The sequence below is a fragment of the Hydractinia symbiolongicarpus genome, chromosome 4 (genome assembly GCF_029227915.1).
Source record: "Hydractinia symbiolongicarpus strain clone_291-10 chromosome 4, HSymV2.1, whole genome shotgun sequence".
NCBI classification, from domain to species: Eukaryota; Metazoa; Cnidaria; class Hydrozoa; order Anthoathecata; family Hydractiniidae; genus Hydractinia; species Hydractinia symbiolongicarpus.
Window position 1 is genome coordinate 15,132,225 of NC_079878.1, and position 19,998 is coordinate 15,152,222.

A 19,998-nucleotide genomic window follows, 5' to 3' on the forward strand; every position below is an offset into this window, starting at 1 on the left:
ATACGATACTATACATTATTTTGATCAGCGTTTCAACACAATAGAGGCAACGTGAAAACAAAATCTAAATAATGCATGGGTTGCTGACGTCATCAAAATTTTTATCCTGCCTGAGTGGAATTTTCCACGGGCCTTATTATAATAATACGCCAGTTCCGTGTGTCACTTTTGCAAAGTGAATAAAATTTCTTAGATAAAGTCTATAAAACATCGTCTATAAATTTGTTCTGTAAATTATCAAACTTTGACGTTAAAGCAATATTGACGTCAAAGGAAAGTATATTATAAGATTAGTGAGGCCATTGCATTGTAGTTTTAAATTCAAGGCTAAATAACTTGGAAACGGGTGAAAATAACTGACGTCATCTCCTGCGTGGGTAACTAGGGACTACCTGGGATTAATTTTCAGAATGGACGGGTTATTGACGTCATCGAAAAACTTTTAAACCCTAATATCTCTATAACCGTTTGTCAAAAGTACATGATGCTATACATTTTTCTTGATCAGCGTTTTAAGATCTATACGATAAAGGCAACAGGTATACAAATTTCTAAAAAAAAATTTGTGTTCTGACATGTCTCTGCTGACGTCATCAAAATTTAAATGACGGTTGTTTTTCTCTTATCTGCCTAAGTGGATTTTTCCACTGGCCTTACCGACTAGTCTCTTATAATAATACGAAGACTGTGTCTGTCTGTAACAGGCAAAGTGGATGTGTTCATTTTCCTTTAATGCTGCCGAAAAATGCATGTCTAATATGTTAAGTTTTCTGTCGTTACGGCGCGACGTCAATAACACTACTTTAACGTCAATATCCTATATTAAATTAATGAAGCCATTACAGTGCACCTAAAACTTTGAGGCTAAATAACTTGGAAACGAGTTGGTGACGTCAATGATTTTTCACCGCGTGGGTAACTAGGGACCACCTAGGACCAATTTTGGTAAGTTTCCCAACCCTGGGTTCCCGAATCCGTTTTGGAATGGACGGGTTGATGACATTATCAAAAACTCTTTCAAACCTTAATATCTCTGCAACCTTTTGTCAAAAGTACACGATCCTATACATTTTCTGGATAAGTGTTTAAAGATCTATACAATGAAGGCAACAGGTATACAAATTTCTAAAAATAAAAATTTGGGTTTTGTCGGGCCTTAGAATTAGCTGAAATTTGATAGTAAAAAAAATTATATTAGCAACTCTGGTGTGTCAGTCTGTACTGTCCCGTGTGTACATCAGTCTTTACTGTCTCATGGTTTATACTATGAAAGAAATAAATGCGAAAGGAATTTTGTATATTAATTTGGGATTTTTCTGCTGTGATATAAATCGCATGAAAATAGAAAAAAGTAACCAAATGCGATTTTTATTTTCTTATTTCTTTATTGGATAAAAAAGGGACAACTCAGGCGTTTGGAAAAAATATTATGTATAAAAAAACACAGGAGAACTCTAATCCCGATTTTAATTTTCGAGAGAATTCCAAAAATTTCGTTTGCATTATTTTCCTCCGATTAAAGCTTTCGTTTTTCCATAAGTACCAAGTAACAGCAACGATAGCTACACGGGACACCTAATCTTCAAAAGAAGGGACGGGAGTTTGGGGTAATATTTATATTTAATTTGACGTCTCCTGCACAATCTCCAGTTTTTATCCTCGACTTTATAGGGTTTACCGTTGGAATGCAAGTTCCATCAACTCGTCCAAAAGGTGGCCTGCTGCATGGAGTGATGTTGTCAATAGTTGGTGAGACAGAAGAGGATATCACCCTCTCTATACAGAGCGCTCGAACTTCGTCCCAGATTAATCAGTATCATGCCGAACTGTCGTATGTTTTTAACGAGTTGAGAGATGAAGTAACGAGGAAGAAAACGAAACAGATTGTAATTTTGTTGTTATTATTATAGTTGTTGCTTTTCGTTTTTTCCTTCAGAGGGAGAGAGGATCCTTTAAATTGTTGTTACGGCTTCTTAAATATTAAATTTGCATTTTAGGAATCCAAAGAGAAAATAGTCAACCTAATTTTGCAGTTAGTTTATTATTTTTACAATCTGCTACCATTATCACGTGGTACAAGGTAAGGTGATAACAGCAGTCCGTACATATTCGTTTCTGTTCTTGCTGAGTTTTAACTTTGTGTTTTTGCTGAGTTATAACATTTGTGTTCTTGCTGAGTTCTAACTTTATATGTTCTTGCTGAGTTCTAACTTTATATGTTCTTGCTGAGTTCTAACTTTATATGTTCTTGCTGAGTTTTAACTTTATGTGTTCTTGCTGAGTTTTAACTTTATGTGTTCTTGCTGAGTTTTAACTTTATGTGTTCTTGCTGAGTTTTAACTTTATGTGTTCTTGCTGAGTTCTATGCTGAGTTCTAACTTTATGTGTTCTTGCTGAGTTCTAACTTTATATGTTCTTGCTGAGTTTTAACTTTATATGTTCTTGCTGAGTTTTAACTTTATATGTTCTTGCTGAGTTTTAACTTTATATGTTCTTGCTGAGTTTTAACTTTATATGTTCTTGCTGAGTTTTAACTTTATGTGTTCTTGCTGAGTTCTATGCTGAGTTCTAACTTTATATGTTCGTGCTGAGTTTTAACTTTATATGTTCTTGCTGAGTTTTAACTTTATATGTTCTTGCTGAGTTTTAACTTTATGTGTTCTTGCTGAGTTCTATGCTGAGTTTTAACTTTATATGTTCTTGCTGAGTTTTAACTTTATATGTTCTTGCTGAGTTTTAACTTTATATGTTCTTGCTGAGTTTTAACTTTATATGTTCTTGCTGAGTTTTAACTTTATATGTTCTTGCTGAGTTTTAACTTTATATGTTCTTGCTGAGTTTTAACTTTATATGTTCTTGCTGAGTTTTAACTTTATATGTTCTTGCTGAGTTTTAACTTTATATGTTCTTGCTGAGTTTTAACTTTCTGTTCTTGCTGAGTTTTAACTTTATATGTTCTTGCTGAGTTTTAACTTTATGTGTTCTTGCTGAGTTTTAACTTTATGTGTTCTTGCTGAGTTTTAACTTTATGTGTTCTTGCTGAGTTCTATGCTGAGTTCTAACTTTATGTGTTCTTGCTGAGTTCTAACTTTATATGTTCTTGCTGAGTTTTAACTTTATATGTTCTTGCTGAGTTTTAACTTTATGTGTTCTTGCTGAGTTCTATGCTGAGTTCTAACTTTATATGTTCGTGCTGAGTTTTAACTTTGTATGTTCTTGCTGAGTTTTAACTTTATATGTTCTTGCTGAGTTTTAACTTTATATGTTCTTGCTGAGTTTTAACTTTATATGTTCTTGCTGAGTTCTAACTTTATATGTTCGTGCTGAGTTTTAACTTTATATGTTCTTGCTGAGTTTTAACTTTCTGTTCTTGCTGAGTTTTAACTTTATATGTTCTTGCTGAGTTTTAACTTTATATGTTCTTGCTGAGTTCTAACTTTATATGTTCTTGCTGAGTTCTATGGTGAGTTTTAACTTTATATGTTCTTGCTGAGTTTTAACTTTATATGTTCTTGCTGAGTTTTAACTTTATATGTTCTTGCTGAGTTTTAACTTTATATGTTCTTGCTGAGTTTTAACTTTATATGTTCTTGCTGAGTTTTACCTTTATGTGTTCTTGCTGAGTTCTAAGTTAATGTGTTCTTGCTTAGTGTAAACTATATGCATTCTTACTGAGGTCTAACTTTGTGTCCTTGCTGAGTTTTAATTTGTGGTTTTAGTGCTGTTGCATATAGTGTGGCTATAGGACTCTTTTTGGCAATCAATAAAGAAGTTACTGCGAACATTCCTGTGGAAAAGGTAAGGTCGACTTTGTTTTGTAAGAGGCTGATAGTTATACTGGTGTAAAATATAGTATTTTGAAATTTCATGATTTTTTCGATGAAACGCTAGCAGAAGGATCTTTCACGTACACCTTATTTTAATCTAAACAGCATGGTTTCTTTTGTTTTGTATACATCATCCCTTCTGAAAATAGCTCACTTTTAAAATTCAAAAGTAGCTTACCCTTTTTGTGTTGTCTACCGTACTACAAAGAAGCTCTTAAATATTTGGAAATATTTGGACCAGAAAAGGTGCATAACTGCTCCCTTTTGGTTTCTGGCATAAATTAAGAAATCTAATCAGATTGTCTAGCGAATTTATTGGGTCAAATTGCAGTTTTTTTCATTTTTGGGGCCTTCATTAAAGAATTTTACTTTAAAAAGTGTGTACACCTTAAAAGTAGAAATAGTCCATTCAAATAATTTTAGTAAACTGGTCATTTTAAATATCTTCAGGGTTTTTTAGGGCTTCTTAATGCCAATTGTTTAAATTCAGGGTTTAGTGTTTCCAAGGTCTGCTGGCAACCTGCTAATAAGCGCACGTTCACGCTAACATAATGAGCGACGGCGCTCTGACAGTGGTTGATCTGTTTTTGTAGCAACCTGATATTGAAGCATATTTTGCCGGAAGTTCCGATGCCTTCATCAAAAAGATAAAAGCCTGGCTGACTACTAAACAGTATGTTGAATGTTTTTTTGTTTCCTTTAAACTCGTTCTTTCTTGTGAATTTTTTTTGTAGAGTTGTCTTAGGCCATACACCGCTAACGAAATATTTCACATGGAGCGTTAAATTCCGATTGGTTGGCGGAAAATGGTAGGCCACCAAAAGTAGAAATTAATACGACCCTTAATATAGCTAGAATTCTACCAGTTAATTAGACTATTTTATGAGGAAAATTTAGCCGAATCGGTACCCAGTCGCTAATGTTAGTATTAATATCTGTTATAGCGTACAACGCCCGATCACAGACTACCCCTTTGTATCGGAGACGTTTTATTCGTCTCGCGCAATTCTAGAAGCTTTGAACATCGACCTAACAGATGCAATGTGCAAAGATTTTAGCTTTGTATGAATACTTTTTTATAGCCTATTTGTATACCGAATTTTTTATACGCAGACGTTCTACTATTTTTACGGAAAATTTTATCGTTTTTAATTCAGTTTGTAAGCATTGAGTTAAAGAAGTTTTGAACATTTGATTTTGTTTCTTTGGTGTTCACGTGCTTTCGCGATTTTTGCCGACCTTAACGGGTAGTCACGTGGATTGTTCTGTAATGTGGACATGATAGGCGTTGTCAGTAGCGCATTTTTGACACTTTACCTGGCCTATAATTTAGCAAATGCAATGCTGCAGAATGTTGGCAATGTGATTTTGTTTGGCCATTTTTGAAAAATCGCTTAAAATCAGCTTTTTTTTATAATGTTTAAAATAAATTTTATCTACTTATAATACGTTGTATCTTGGAAACTCCTGTTTGTGGACTTTTTTAGCGAAACTTTTCGGCAACTTTTCATTCCTGAGCACGCAATTATGTAATTGTAACCAGGTAATTGAAACCTCACATAATTTTTCATGACCTTGTTGTATGCATTGCCTCATTCGTCACATACCTTAAGGGGTTTTAAAAAACGATTTCAGTAAATTTTTTCTTTTAATTTACTTAATAGATATACTAATTTTAAATTCAGCATCTTATGTCTCGTACATAATTCCCTTGAGGATGGTTAAGTTCAGAAATAAGTGTCATCAAATTCTGGCAATCCACAGAAAGCTAAAGCTCTTGCACTACTTTTTACTGTACAACAATTTGAAATTAAGATTCTAGCTTAGATTTCATTAGAAAGAAAACTTCCTCAATGCCTTACGCAGTGCAAAAAAGCAGTTAGGACTGACAGTTTTTTCAAGGACATTCCACCACCTCTGTACTTGTAACTGGTTAAATGAACTGGTACACACTGGTTTACTGTCTCTTTTGATAAAAGTTTAAACCGTCATTAGCAGTGACGCCAAATTTATGTGAGAATTTGTTATTCGGAAAGTGAAAAACGCGATGTTTCCCAATTTCGAAGATTTAAGAAAACAAACTTTCTTTTCGGATTAAGAACTGCAAGCAAGAAGTGCGCAAATTACGCGCATGCGCTTTTGCTAGCGCGTCTAATATAAATACAACAGTTCAATAGTGTTATTTCTCTTCGGATTTTAGCAAACACGAAATACCAATATTTACCAAAAAGTATTTGTTTTTGTGCTTGTCAGGAAGATGTGAAAGGAAAAGTTGTCGTATAGTCAATGTATCAAGTTACATATTTTGTTTATTCTGAACAATAAATTTTGTTGTGCAACCTCGTCCCCATGGTCTTGTGGCCCTTGAGCCGCTATAACAGAGTGGCCAATAATGACCCTGGAACAGACTGGTCACGTGATACAAAAATGTCCAGATATACTATGCATTTTTGTGCATATATATTTTATGCAAATTTAGAGATAGCCGGCAAAAAAGACACAACATCGAAGAAACTTTTTTTTCGATGAAAGCAAAACTGTCAGAACATTACTGACTTTACTCTATAGATCTGGCTTAGCTTGATTTTTTAATACTGCCAAAAGGCCTTTAATTTAGAAAATGTTTTGGAAGTTTGTTCCCATTAAAATTCATGTGCAGTAGCTAGCTAGCTAGCTGCGCTCTGTACAATAGTAGGTAGGGGTTATGATGAGTAGGATTTCGCTCCTTTGACACCTTTCGATCGCCAAACCCCCACCAAAAACGCTCCTCCAACACCCCCTCCAAGGCCCTATTTTCAACAAAAAAAGTCCCGCTAAAACAAACGTTCCTCCACCACATCCCCTCCACCCTCCCCAAACCGGTAAATCCAACGAATCTTCCATCAAAATCCGAAAACCGATAATCCCAAGCCGTAGCAATATTGCTGACATCAACAAAATCCTACGCATGCGCAATGGAGTATGGGGGAAGTCGCTGGAAAAATGACCCCAGTTGGGGGATGAAATAATATATAAAGAGAAATGAGTTGGTTTCAAAATATTCCTGACCAACAAACTCGTCCCCAGCGCCTTTTGTCTCTTTTTTTTTTACTGAACGGCAAGACGAAAAGACACTGGAATCGTAGGCCGAAAATGGTCAATATATGGCCAAATTATGCGAAAAGATAATATAATGTATGCGTGACGTTCTGCATCGTCATATTATAAAGATGGTGTATTCAAGCGGGCTTCTTGAGATCGGTCTGATTCAAGTTCAAGTAAAGTTAAGCGAAAATAAGTAGTACACGCGTTTCTGAAGTTTTAAATAGAATCCAGGTTGCACTTGGTAGGAATTCATTTCCTGATATGAACTTTAAACCAAAGCAAATAAAATGCTTAGAAGCAATTTTAAAAGGAAGAGACGTTTTAGCTGTTCTCCCAACTGGATATGGGAAATCGATCATTTTTCAGTTGTTGCCAGATTTTCTTTCAAATGAAGAGAAAGGAACTATGATAATTGTTATCACTTCCTTAAATTTGATTATAGATGACCAAATGAAATTTTTAAAAAAAGTTGGAATGGAATACAAAAAAGATATTAGAGGGAATGCAATATGCTCATTACAATACATAAGGTAAACACGAAATAGATAAACACAAAGGAGGTACTAAAAGACAGAAAATGTTGATGTATTTTTACATACCTTTGTGCATGACATAGTATTGATACACTCAAAGGCATTACTGATATTTTTACCACCAAAATTATAAGAGAAATGAATTGACTTACCATAGATTACGTGAGACTTTCATTTTCCAAATGTATTCTTTAGGGTAAATTGCAGGGTGAATTGCAAATGAATTTGAGAAGCCAACAATGTTTTTAACAAAAACAACTGAAAATAAAAACAACAACAAAAAAACTTCTATCACTTCTTATACACCATTTTCTTTCATCGTCGAAATGTGCTTGCGCGGTTACAGCATAATTCTTAGAAATGCGTATAATTACGGTAATTATACCCAACCAATCAAGTGCAGAATTCCGGCCTACGATTCCAGTGTCTTTTCGTCTCGCCGTTCAGTAAAAAAAAAGAGACAAAAGGCGCTGGGGACGAGTTTGCCTGATCGATTTAAGACACAGGAAGTGTGTACCGGGGCGCTTCAAGTGGACCCCTGGCTATTCAGGGACCATTTCAAGACTATAGAAATGTGTATCGAGGCGGTTCAAAAGCACCCCGGGGTGCTACAATATGTTCCGGACCATTTCAAGACCTTGGAAATGTGCGCCAGGGCGGTTGAATGGGATCCCAGGGTGCTCGAGGATATTCCAGACCGTTTCAAGACTCAAGAAATGTGCAACAGGTCTGTTGAAGAGGAACCTTGGTTGCTCGAGTTTGTTCCGGACCATTTCAGACTCGTGAAATGTGTACCATAGTGCTTCGGGAGCACCCCTGGCTGCTTGAATATGTTCCGAACCATCTCATGACCCAGGAAATGTGCACTTGGGTGGTTCAAGAGAACCCCTGGATGTTCTATTATGTTCCGGACCACTGCAAGACCCAGGAAATGTGTACCGTGGCGCTTCGGGACCACCGGTTGCTCGAGTTTGTTCAGAGATAGTAAAATGTATGTTCTAGCGCAGTCGACCGACGACAAGGGGAATTCCCAAGGCCACCCCTCCCAACAAATCCGATAAATTCGACAATTCCGGAAACTCCGATAAAATATCGAGCATGCGCACTCGGGAATAAGGAATAATGTTGAAATCAACAAAATTTCCAGCATGCGCAATTGAGTAGGCGAAAGTACCATAGAGCTGTGAACGTACTAGTTGGGGCTTGGATATAATATAAACATGACCCGAAATCATGAGAATGCAACTCGCGACCATATCAAGACACAGGAAATGTGGACCATGGCCATTGAACGGGATCCACGGCTCGAATTTATTCCGGACCAATTCAAGAATCAGGAAATGTACACTATGATAGTTTGGTCGCATCTGGGGATGCTCAAGTTTGTTCCGGAGCATTTCAAGACCCGGGAAATGTGGGCCAGGGTGGTTGAAGAGGAACCCCAGATGCTTAGGGAAGTTCCAGACAACTTCAAGACCCTAGAAATGTGTACCAGGGCGGTTCAAGAGTACCCCTGGATGCTTGAATATGTTCCGGAACGTTTTAATACCCTGGAAATGTGCACTGAGGCTGTTGGATGGAGACCCTTGCTACTAGAATATGTTCCGAACCAATTCAAGACCCAGGAAATGTTCCCCTGTGGATCCACGTGGGAGTTGAATTAGATGAGATCACTGACTATCTTACAACAAAAGGTTGTAAGATAAATGGAACACTGCAACGACTGCGAACGTATGCTCGACACCTATGACAGATGCTCCTGCGGACGGAGGTTCTTCATAAGAAGCTAAGCTCGGGCAACTTACGGACAGTCTCCAATTATTTCGGGTAAAACACGGGTATACCGCGTTTTATCATAATCGTCTACCGCGTTTTGCTATCTGACGTGCTTTTTGTCGTTTCAAGTTTGTGAAGAAGACAAGAAGGTGCCGCCATTTTTGTGTTTTTGTGTTGACAGAAATGGTTGGTTGTACCATACATTTGGCTGTTAAGGTATTTGTGATCACGCAGTAAAAACAAGGTTTGTAATATTATTTATTCTATATATTTGAAATTTTCTATATTCTATTTGCCTATAGCTACCTGTCAAAATTATATATATAGTAGCTATAGCAAAAGCTAGCTATATATTTCTGGAAGTGTTTACCTAAACTTTGTAACTGTCAGAGCTATACATAGCCTTTCTGGCTGTTATATACATAGATATATACATAGATAGATATATACAATATAAAAACAGTTAGTCAAGAAATTAAACTGTTTATGTAGTTCTTAGATCACTGCAGATTACTTAGCTAAATAGTTGTGGGTGCAAATCCTACCTCTGTACGAAAGAGTAGCTTAATTAGAAAAGCAGTTTAGCTAGTATTCTCTTGATTTAGGGTGCAGATATATAACCCACATAATGGATTGTAAAAATGGACCTTTTTAAGACTGTTAGCTAGCTAGCTATTTCTTCTAAGTTTTGCACAATACAAGATTATTGCGTATTAAGCCCGTCAAAGCAACAACAAATACTTTGATATCTTTTTAAAGGTATTAATTTCCTTCTCGTGTTGTTCTTGTTTTTTCGTTTGTGCAAAATGATGATCCACAATAATATAAAAATACATTTCCCATACGAAACGTATCAGAAAAAAAGTTTTGTATATATATATATATCAAATGTTTTTATTTTAGCTAGCTCTGGCTAATTTGTTGAAAAATATGCTTCTTAAAATTTAAAAGCGCATATTGATCCTTTTGCTGAAAAACTAAATATTTGTCCATTGTTCAAGAATTTTTTTGGCGTGGTAATTTAATTTATATTTCTCCATGTAAATTTTATTTGATTTAAGCTCTTCTGTATTCGGCATCTTAAAATTTTTTGCTATGAAGTCTTTTTCCCAATCTTTCGTAGCTTTTTCTGCTTCATGCTGAACAGCCATCACTTTTTCACGAAAATGAATGATAAATGCTCTACATTTTTTTCTTGAATGTTCACTTTTAGTCAGCTTATATGACATATGATGACGGTCGAAGTCCTTCAATTTATCTGAATAGCCAAGAACATACATTATGTTCTTGCATACACCTGATTCAAGAATTGGGTTTTGGTCAGCTTTCGTCTGTCTGTCTCTACAGATCTTTTCCAACTTACTATTTTCTGCAGTTTTTTTAGGATTAGTAACTGAGTCAGCTATGCAAGGTTGTTGTTCCAATGTAATTGTGTTTGATGTTTCTTTCTTAAAATGAACAGCTTGGTCAACTTCTAAATCCAATAAGGAAGGTTGCTGTTCTAATGTGATATCTATCTCCATTTCTATCTCTTCATTATTATCATGTGATATATACGCATTATCATATTCTGCATTATCATCATCAGCCATCAGTTTGATATTACTTGTTATGTTTGCTTTTGGATTTGTAACGCCAGTCTGAGAGTAAGAAAGAGTTCATATGAGCTAAGAAGCAGGCTAGGTATCTGTAGAATTAAAGATAGATGTTGTCCAGATATAAGTAGATTAAGTTGGTTAGGACACTTGCAAGAATGAAGGAGGATAATTGGGTAAGAAAGTGTAGAGATAGACTTGATACAGAGGAATTTGAGTTGGGGGCTATTAATATACCCATCCTACAGACAGTAAGCCAAGAATGACGTATTACTTACTTCTTCAAGTGCCTTGCATTCTATTAAATCTCCATTTTCGTCGAAAGTATTTATCTTTGTGATTGGCAATTCAATACCACGATCAACGCATTTCTTCCAACAAGCTTCTACATCTTTTGCTACTGATTGCAGGTTGTCTTGTTTGAAATTTGTCATCAAAGGCCCTTCAACTCTGAAATCATCATCCTCTTTTCCATCATGAAATATGATAATATCATTTTCTCTATGCCACCAAACACCATTACCATAGAGCAAAAAATCTGCAATTCTTTCCAAGTGTGCCTGATATTTCCGTAGAGGTAAGTTAATGTTAAAACAACTTCTTTTCTCATCTGAAAATTCAAAAAAGTTTATTTCGAAACAAAATGACAATCATACACTTTTTATCACATGTTAAAATTTTAAACAAAATTAGAAAGATTAATGTTTGAATATCAAACCAGACTTTTTATTAAGTCAAGCACTTCAAAATATATTTAATTATCACATAGAACAGCCTTTCTGTTTCAGTTTATTCCATGACGACAGAACATTGCCTACGTAAAATGACATTTTCCTGTTTTGCGTTGGCAAACTCGTGTTCGACATTTGCAATTTATATTTGTTTTGCGGCCAAATGCTGCAGTACACAAATAACAGTTAAATATTTGCCAATGTGAATTGAAAACTTTTGTTTTCATGTGGACATTCGTCTCAGCAATTTCTGAATGCCAACATGAATTAGAAAGCCAGTAGAAACAGATATTTTAGACTTACCAAGTACACTCTCTGAAAATTTCGATATTTTAGATGTGTTAGTTGATTTTCTAGAACATTCTTTGGCAATAAATTTCTGTTCAGCTTGAATACGGATGATGCTATTATCACGTATGGATTCTAAGGATCTGGCTGATGTTCTCAAACTTATTTGATTAATTTTGCTGAATAGCTGTTCTTCATTCTCTGTGTGTAAGGAGCTTGGTGAGATAATTCTCGATACTTCTGCTAAATGTGTTGTCAAGCCATGATAATAAATGCCATAAAGCTTTTGTGTAGACATTGACTTTAAATTATGCCCAAACAGATCTTGGCACAACATGGCATGCTGGAAACTAATATTATGTAATCGTAGAATAATTCGTGGGGACCTTTTTTGGGATTTAAGATATGATAACCGAACTAGCTCCATCAATGTGTACAACAACTCTTTGATTTCCTTTCTGCAAGTGCTTTGCATTGATTGGTAAACAACTATTGATGACAGCCGATAGTCAGATCCTCTCACCTTGTCCTTCGAACCATATGTGGCATCTAGGGACTGTTGAAAAATTTTATTCTCTTGAGGTGTCAACACTTCATGCAAAACATCCCACAAATTCTTGATATGTCCTTTACAATCATGCAGTGGTTCAATCGGCATCACTTCATAATTAGCAAGATTCAAGGACTCCATTGTACTATGTTCATTTCCAAAGCAAAGAGCTGGAACACGGATAATTCCTTTAAAAAAAATTGTTGACTGAATTTATAAATTTTAATGAGTGTAATTTTGAAAATAAAATCAGAATTGTTTTTATGCTTTTCAATTTTCCTCAACATATCTGATTTTCTTTTGCTTTATTTGTAGAAAAATTTTCAGACAAATATCAACTAACATCAACTTATATAAAACTTTTGCGAAAAAGGCCAAAATTTGCAAAAGTTATTTTAGTTTATCAAAAATAAAATAGCCCTAACCTGTCAAATGATTTTTTAGTAGCTGTTCAAGGTCCTTTTTGTGCAACTTTTGATGAACTGGTAAGTCACGGTCAAGGTTTCTGTAATTTACTTCAAGACCCAGTTTCTCCACATTGAGTTGTTGAAATGGAGACACAGCTTTTTGTTGTTGTCCTGCTGGGCCTGATATTACCTAAAATAATCAAAAATAGTTAGTTAAAAATAGTTAATGTTATGTAATAGAAATCTATAAATTTGTCATTCATATTTTGTTTCATTTACCTGGAATAAATAATTTTCTATACTTTTTGTCAAAATTACAAATAACGAACAACTTATTTTGAAATTTATGTACCTTCTTCCTTCTTTGTTCCAAGGACACTATTTTGTTACTGTAGACATGGGCTATATCTGTAAATCTTGATTTTTTGCATCCACAAAGACAGGGAAAGTTTCCACCATGAGAGTTACCACTCTCGTATTGTATTTCAGGATGGTCACCTAAAATATAAATGAATTCCTGTTATCCTTTTTTAAATAAATTGTTGCATTATGCAGATTAAACTTGTGTGAATTGAATTCCATCAACATACCATGAAAAAACCTTATCACATCAACCACTTTCTTATCATTGACAATTAATGGGTCAGACAATTTTCTAATGTCATTAAGTCTGGTTTCGACATATGAAAGCTTCTCTGCAATGCTATCCTGGGCAAAACCAATAATATAAACGGATGGACGCTCCACAAGTTCTTGAACATCATGACAAATTCCTAAAATTTAATTTAGCGAACATTATTAAGTGGCATTTAATGTCTACTATCAAAGTAAAAAAAGTAAATATTTTTGATTTTAGATATCTAGAATTTTGGTGATCAATAACAATACTTCTAAATGACATACCTGTTTTTGCATACATTTCCTCATCTGTATAAAATAACTTGTCATCGTAAACAACTTTGACAGTCAATAGTAAATGGCCAGCACTCAAAAGTGATGCATGATCAGACCATAGTATGAAGTATCTTGTCAAAGCACCTTTTGGATTTCTCATAATCCCCAAACTTTGATGTTCTTCAAAAATCTTTCTGCGAATGTCACTCAGTGGTATACAACGACCAGATACTGTGAATTCTTCATTGAAAATCACTCCATTCTTTATCACAGCTTTTTTATATTTTTTTGGCTCAACCAAAGATCCTAATAGAATATCTCCAGATTCAATCTTCTTCAGTATCTCCTCTTTTATTTTTTCAAATGTAGGGGGCATAGGAACCGACACTCCACTTCCATCTGTAAAAAATGAAATGTTCTCAATATCTCTCTTTCTGAACAAGGAATGTTAAGTTGATTGTACAAACGCTACGATATATACATCCTCTTTTTGTATAATACATATTTCTAAAAGTATTGTGAAGATGCAATGTGTTTTAGGTAAACATTGTTCTACACACAGAAATCTACTGTAACACTTGAAAGAATTTAAGAATCTTTTGCTATAAATTATACAGATTTGATGACAAGACACAATGTTGGAAGCGTACATTATATATCAATTCTTCTTTTTTTTAGGTACTCACCTGGAAACTTTTCATATTTTCGACGATATTTGCATGGGTTAACAAAATTGTTTGCAAATTTTGATAAATCAACACCGTTATCTTCGAGAAATTCCTTAACAACTGTATTTCCAGTAGTTCCAGGTATATGATATTTTCGGGCCAAGTCAGAGTAATTTATCTGCAAGAGGAAATAAATCGATGTGTCACACAAGTTATTTTTTTGTTCAAAATTGGACAATGATATAAATGGCAATGTGTTCAACACAAATGTTAACAGATACATGAAGATATACCTTACTACCAACATCCATTCCTAACACTTCTTCAAGTAGAGCATGACGATCGAAATTTAATTTGTTTGGATCTGGACTATGTCGTTTTTTCTTGATTGGTGTGTCATCTACGTCTTGATTTTGTTGTAATTTTGTCCGCCCTATGGTTAGAAACAACTCCTTAATATATTTTGTTTAAAATAATTTTTACAGTTTTTAGTTTAGTCAATAATGATTTGCGAGACTGAATTCTACGAACCTAAGGTTTTATTTATTTTTGCTATTTTTTTTGCATTTATTCACACAGCAACTTATTTTCATAACATAGTTTTAATTATTTCTGCGTGTTAATTTCGTGGGGTTATATACTTCATCATGATATATGTTGATTGCTTATTTTTTCATTTTAATATTTGTTTATATATATATATATGCGTGTATATAATTATTTATAAATTTATATTCAAAAAATGCAACAATAAAATAATACCATTCAAGAAAAACCAGTGCCTGTAGGTGAATGGAGATACAGTACAGGTGAAAGATTAAAATTAAAAAATATATATAGCTATACCTATCATTCTTTTAATTGAATTTTCTTTACTTTCAAAGTATTGAATCGATCTTGATTTTTTGTAGGAAGCTTTTGATTGTCTGATGCCAAAGATTGTGTCTGTTGCTTTATTTTCACCAAAACATTTTTTTTCCAAGGATTTTTTTATTATTTTATTCCGTTCTCTAAGCTCTTTCTTTTTATCAGACTTGGACTTCACTTGAGCAATATTAGCTGATTTGACCTTTGTGAGAACCTTTGTGAATGGAGTGTCATATATACTGTCCCATTTTGAGTTGATACTATTAAGTACAGATTCTGCCGTTGTTTTCATATATGACATGTCAGTCTTTGTTTGAGGAATTGTCAAATTTATGGTGATTGGATGAACTGGTGTTGTGTTGATACTGTTTGGAGTAGTAATCGTTGATATGTTGTTATATGTTACATTTACAGGTGTGGACGTATTATTTGTTGTAGTTGGAGTTTTATTATTCGTACTATTTACAGTGTTTGATATATCTGTTAATGGTTTTTTAACATTGTTGATTTTTTTTGTTCTGTGTGATGTTGAAACAGGAAATGTATTTTTATTTTTTTCTAATAAACTGCATGCTTGACATGCATGTATAGTATGCCTAATCTTCTCATTATCTTTGAGTTTCTTCCAATTGTCTTGAGAAAAATCATCTAGGTATTTTTCCCTTACTTTACCGTTCCACTTTTTTTTTCTCACAAACGCAGTAAGTTCCTTGGACTTTCTGTCAAAATGATTTTTCGTTATGGATACATCAGGAAACATCGCCATAAAATTTGAAAAACGCAAGTCACAGTGATGATGACTTATATTTTTCATCCCATTCAATACTTCAGCACGCATAAAAGCGCATTCAAAAACGTTTGCCATGATATTCGTTATTCGTTCTTACTTTATTCCACAAAAAAAATTTCCCGCTGAAGCTACCATATTTATGTTTTTCTTTTCCCGCAGTTTTTGCGCGTCTTTTAATATAACGGGAAAAAAATCCGACACCGTAGTAAAAATGACGTCAAAGTACTGAAAATGACGAAAAATCAAAGAAAACGTCGTGTTTTACAGTTCGCACCACTTAGGGGTATGTGGCGTCATCGGATATTTTTTTAATCCACAGATAATATGTCGACGACTTAAAAAAAAGCCGTTTATAGTTGATCGCGTATTTATTTATATGGGTTTTACCGAATTAAAAAGGTGAATAAAATCACGAAAGCGAGGCTATATCGACTTAAATACAACTAAAAAATTTTAAACAGCTTTTTTTCAAAAATCGATCCTTCACCTGAACGAATAAAAAAAACCAGGATGTTTTATTATCAGTCAGGTTGGTGCGCTTAGTAAAACCACGTTTTGGAGACTGTCCGTAAGTTGCCCGAGAGCTGCTCTTCTGGCACTGCTACCAGGAGTCACGTACAACGGCGGAAACTGTCCTTGTACTAAACCCTAGTTGAAGTCTCGTATCCACAATAAAAAGGATGTTGATGAAATTTGGAGACAAAATTGATAAATCCGAAGACTTTTACACCAACTCGAAAGTATTAAACATCGAAGAAGTGAACATTGAAAACCTTGTGCTGAGCGACTCCATCCCAGCAAACAAAGGCAATGATGAGCGTTTCGTGATTGGCTATCACGATCAAGACGGTAACCTAGCACCGTTACTGATACTGACCCCTGAAAAGATCCGCTCCAAGGGTGTCTCTCAATACAGCGAGGGTTCCGCGCTAACTATGTCGTTCGATTGATTCACCATACAACAGACATGAACGTTCCCGCGCTGAAAAAGGAAGCGAAAGCACTGAAGATTTCTAATTATTCAACTATGATTAGGGGCCCTCTTCTTGAAGCCATTCGTAAGGCCAAGTACAAGAACGTCTCGACACAAAACGACGGTCCCTATTGCGAACCTTGTACCAGGTTCGCCTGGGAGAAAAACCTCGAACAATACCTTAACCAGTTCGCCGAAAAGCAGCGACGTGTCGTACATGACTGTGGTCTTATCATCGACTATGATACTGGAGAAGTACTCGAGATCGGGTAGCAGGTGATCTAGTGTGTTGTTCAACACAATAGACTCTATGAATAAGCGGGTGGCTCTTCTAAGTACCGCTGACATAATGCGCAGATTGAAGTTTTTTGAGTAGTTCATCCTTGGCCTTCTCACGCCCTTGCGCGACAAGCTGTTGTCGCTTCCGTTCGTTGATCGAGTCCACGATTTTGCTCGTTCGTTGTCGGGCTTGCTCCTTCAGCACCATGTACTTTTTCTTCTTCTGCATGATGAGACTGAACTCGTAGTCACTAATTACACCATTTTCCACAGCTCTCGAGATCAAGTCAACGATAGAGTTGATCTTGGTCTCTGCCAGTAGTCTTATTCCCTCGTGCTTTTTGCTCTTCGCACCAAGTCTCTTCCCGGCCTTCGTAGACCCGCTTGTCCCAGACCTACAACGATAGTGATCCCACCCATCGCAATGCACAGGGGAGCTCCCAGACCAGAGGCCAATGCCCCTATTCCAACACCTGATGTGATAATGCTGATGCTTAACAAACCGTGGTCGCAGAACCTCACCCAGGTCCCATGCATCTGAACTTTTTAGCGAGCTTTAATCTCGGCTCGCAAGTATTGTTCCACTTCTTCGATTTTGCTGAGCCTGTAGACTTGTGAAGTATCCTCCGTACCCACCGGAGGTGCAGAAGGTAAGCTCGGATATAGCTTAGCAATGTCTGTCATTTATTCTATAAGCAAGTGCATCGTTATTCCCACGAACGAAGCGTTCTTATCCTCGTGATACTCGTCTGTCAGATCGGTCGAGCCCTTCAGGCGGAGGTACACAGGAGTGTCGAAACTCCATGTCACCATATCTCCCCAAGCATTTAATTCCTTCACCGGAAGCACGGCGAGAATTTTCGATTCCTTCCCATCTAGCAGGCAATTCATTTCATCCAGTTGCTTACAAACGGGTCTCAGTCGCTGGTAAACGTCGGTCTTGCAGAAGCTGTCATGGTCGCCTTTGGTAAACTTTACCTTGTTATCGAAGGCCCGTCCCATAATGTCCTGCAGTCTTTGATCGATTATCACATCGTACCCCTCGTTGACACGGAGTCTACAGGTTCCGTTCCTGAGTACAAAGAGCTTGATCCTATCCCCTGCTTGACTATTGACTATAGCCGCAAGATCCTCGATTCGATACAAACCCCCCGCAATCAAGATGGAGACTTCCAAATCCCTGACTTCCGTCGACTTAGACCCTGCCTTATAGATGTTGATCTCGCTCTTACTGTCGAGGTTCAACCACGTAGGTCGAATGCTGATCGACTTCAGAGCGATCCTCGTGTCCTGCTCTAGCCATGGGTCGAATATCGTAGGTTTCTCTATATCCGTGACGTAGAGCTGTCCCATGTTTCTTTAGAGAAACATGAGCATTTACTCGTATAATCCCATAGCAAAGTACAAGTCGAACAGAGGTGAGTGGCCTCTCGGTGTACTCCAATTAGAGCTTAAAGACCTGTACGTGTCTACAACTCAGCACATTTCCGTGGCCTTCCCACTGTTCACCAAGTACCCCATCAAAGTCCCCAGTAACCTGTTGAACGATCCCGTGAGTGTAAATTGGGAGGGGCAAGCCCTGGACTATTGGAACATCCAGGTGAATTTCGCTTGTCATTGCGCGACAACGGCGCTGGGTATCTCTGCCAAGCACATGAGTGGCTCCGTACCCATAGTTCAATCCATTTTCAAATTCCACGTCTACTATCACATGCGACGTATTCTCGTGAGGATGAGTGTGCCCATGCCCTACGACGACGTATTTACCGAGTACGAGAACCCCTACTCCACCTCGGGGTATGCGCAAATATGTCGTGAGTACGGTGCAGAATCCAACGCTTTATACAAGTTCAAAGCTCCCTTGTCGTCGTTGACAAATGGTACATGGTGGCCTCAAGTGGCTGGCGACTGGGCCAAGTTTATCATCCCCACGAGCCAGGGTTTAACATCGGAAAGCCTGACGAAGCTTAGCGAGAGTATTCGCGTTTACGTGATCTTGATACTAGGATCCCAAGCGAGTGCCAATGCCTCAATCCTAGGCTCTAACGCCGATAACTTCACGGTGAGACAGATCCTCCTGCAGAAATTCGTGGTCCTGGTTCAACGTGAGGAGAACGTAGGTCACGACATCAGCGAGTTTTAAAAGGTGCTCCAATATGCTAGGACTCCGGTAAACTTCGCCGTGATGTCCCGCGTGTACATGATTCCCTCCAACATGGACCTCCGCATTATTAAAATTGTAGGGTATAACATCAACGTTCTGATTGCGCCCTCTAACGTAGGTGTAGGGGTGGAGCTAGACCTGAATACCAAAACCTTGGGCAATGCCGTCAAGCATGAGGCAGCCTTCACCACACCTCCTAGGTATACTATCAAGTCGAAGAAAGCCACCCCTCATCCTGACACAAAAGAAGCCCTCGGGTAGCACGAGGATACCAAGGCCACTGTGATAACAGTAGGAGTAGGACTCATCCTCGCATCCCTATTGCTTAGGAAATAGGTCTAGTGTGTCTTGTCAACAAACTAGACTCTCATCGATTCTTATCACCCCTCTTGTTCCCCATACAAGCCACAACAACACCCACAGCAGCAGCGATTGCCATGTATAGATGCTTAGCTGCATACTCTACAATTTTGGCAGCTAACCGGAAAAAAAACGAGACCACTCTGCCAATAATCCCTGGGAGGGCTGCACCCGCTTTGGCAGCCAGATACTTCAGGAACCGTCCAAGTCTT

At 36.8% G+C, this 19,998-nt stretch overlaps 2 protein-coding genes across 4 annotated transcripts in view; one reads left to right on the forward strand and one right to left on the reverse strand.

The window, feature by feature from the left end:
- Positions 1 to 5,022, forward strand: part of LOC130641527 (tetratricopeptide repeat protein 13-like) — a 30,077-nt gene extending 25,055 nt beyond the window's left edge. For 2 of the 3 annotated variants that reach the window (XM_057448357.1, XM_057448358.1), the window contains exons 19-23: positions 1,672 to 1,886; positions 1,998 to 2,080; positions 3,720 to 3,798; positions 4,421 to 4,500; positions 4,772 to 5,022. In XM_057448357.1, coding sequence (XP_057304340.1) covers positions 1,672 to 1,886; positions 1,998 to 2,080; positions 3,720 to 3,798; positions 4,421 to 4,500; positions 4,772 to 4,895 — 581 coding nt within the window. In that variant the 3' untranslated portion in view covers positions 4,896 to 5,022. Of the gene's footprint in view, positions 1 to 1,671; positions 1,887 to 1,997; positions 2,081 to 3,719; positions 3,799 to 4,317; positions 4,501 to 4,771 lie in introns of those variants that run through there. The other variant, XM_057448359.1, reaches the window with a different exon arrangement.
- A 4,311-nt stretch (positions 5,023 to 9,333) lies between these two features.
- LOC130641526 (uncharacterized) lies at positions 9,334 to 14,251 on the reverse strand. The gene is made up of 7 exons (XM_057448355.1): positions 13,695 to 14,251; positions 13,382 to 13,564; positions 13,144 to 13,289; positions 12,810 to 12,981; positions 11,850 to 12,572; positions 11,094 to 11,425; positions 9,334 to 10,860 (listed from the first exon to the last, which is right to left on the reverse strand). The coding sequence occupies exons 1-7, from the start codon at positions 14,059 to 14,061 to the stop codon at positions 10,198 to 10,200; spliced, it is 2,586 nt and encodes an 861-aa protein (XP_057304338.1). The 5' UTR covers positions 14,062 to 14,251; the 3' UTR covers positions 9,334 to 10,197.
- Between the last annotated feature and the right edge of the window lie 5,747 nt (positions 14,252 to 19,998).

Excerpts from the sequence above, each read along its gene's own strand:
- LOC130641526 (XM_057448355.1), bottom strand. The coding sequence starts at position 14,061 with ATGCCCCCTACATTTGAAAAAATAAAAGAGGAGATACTGAAGAAGATT. Across the intron at positions 12,573-12,809 it reads ACTAAAAAATCATTTGACAG|GAATTATCCGTGTTCCAGCT; the intron begins GTTAGGGCTATT and ends TTTTTTTTAAAG. Across the intron at positions 10,861-11,093 it reads AATGCAAGGCACTTGAAGAA|ACTGGCGTTACAAATCCAAA; the intron begins GTAAGTAATACG and ends TCTTACTCTCAG.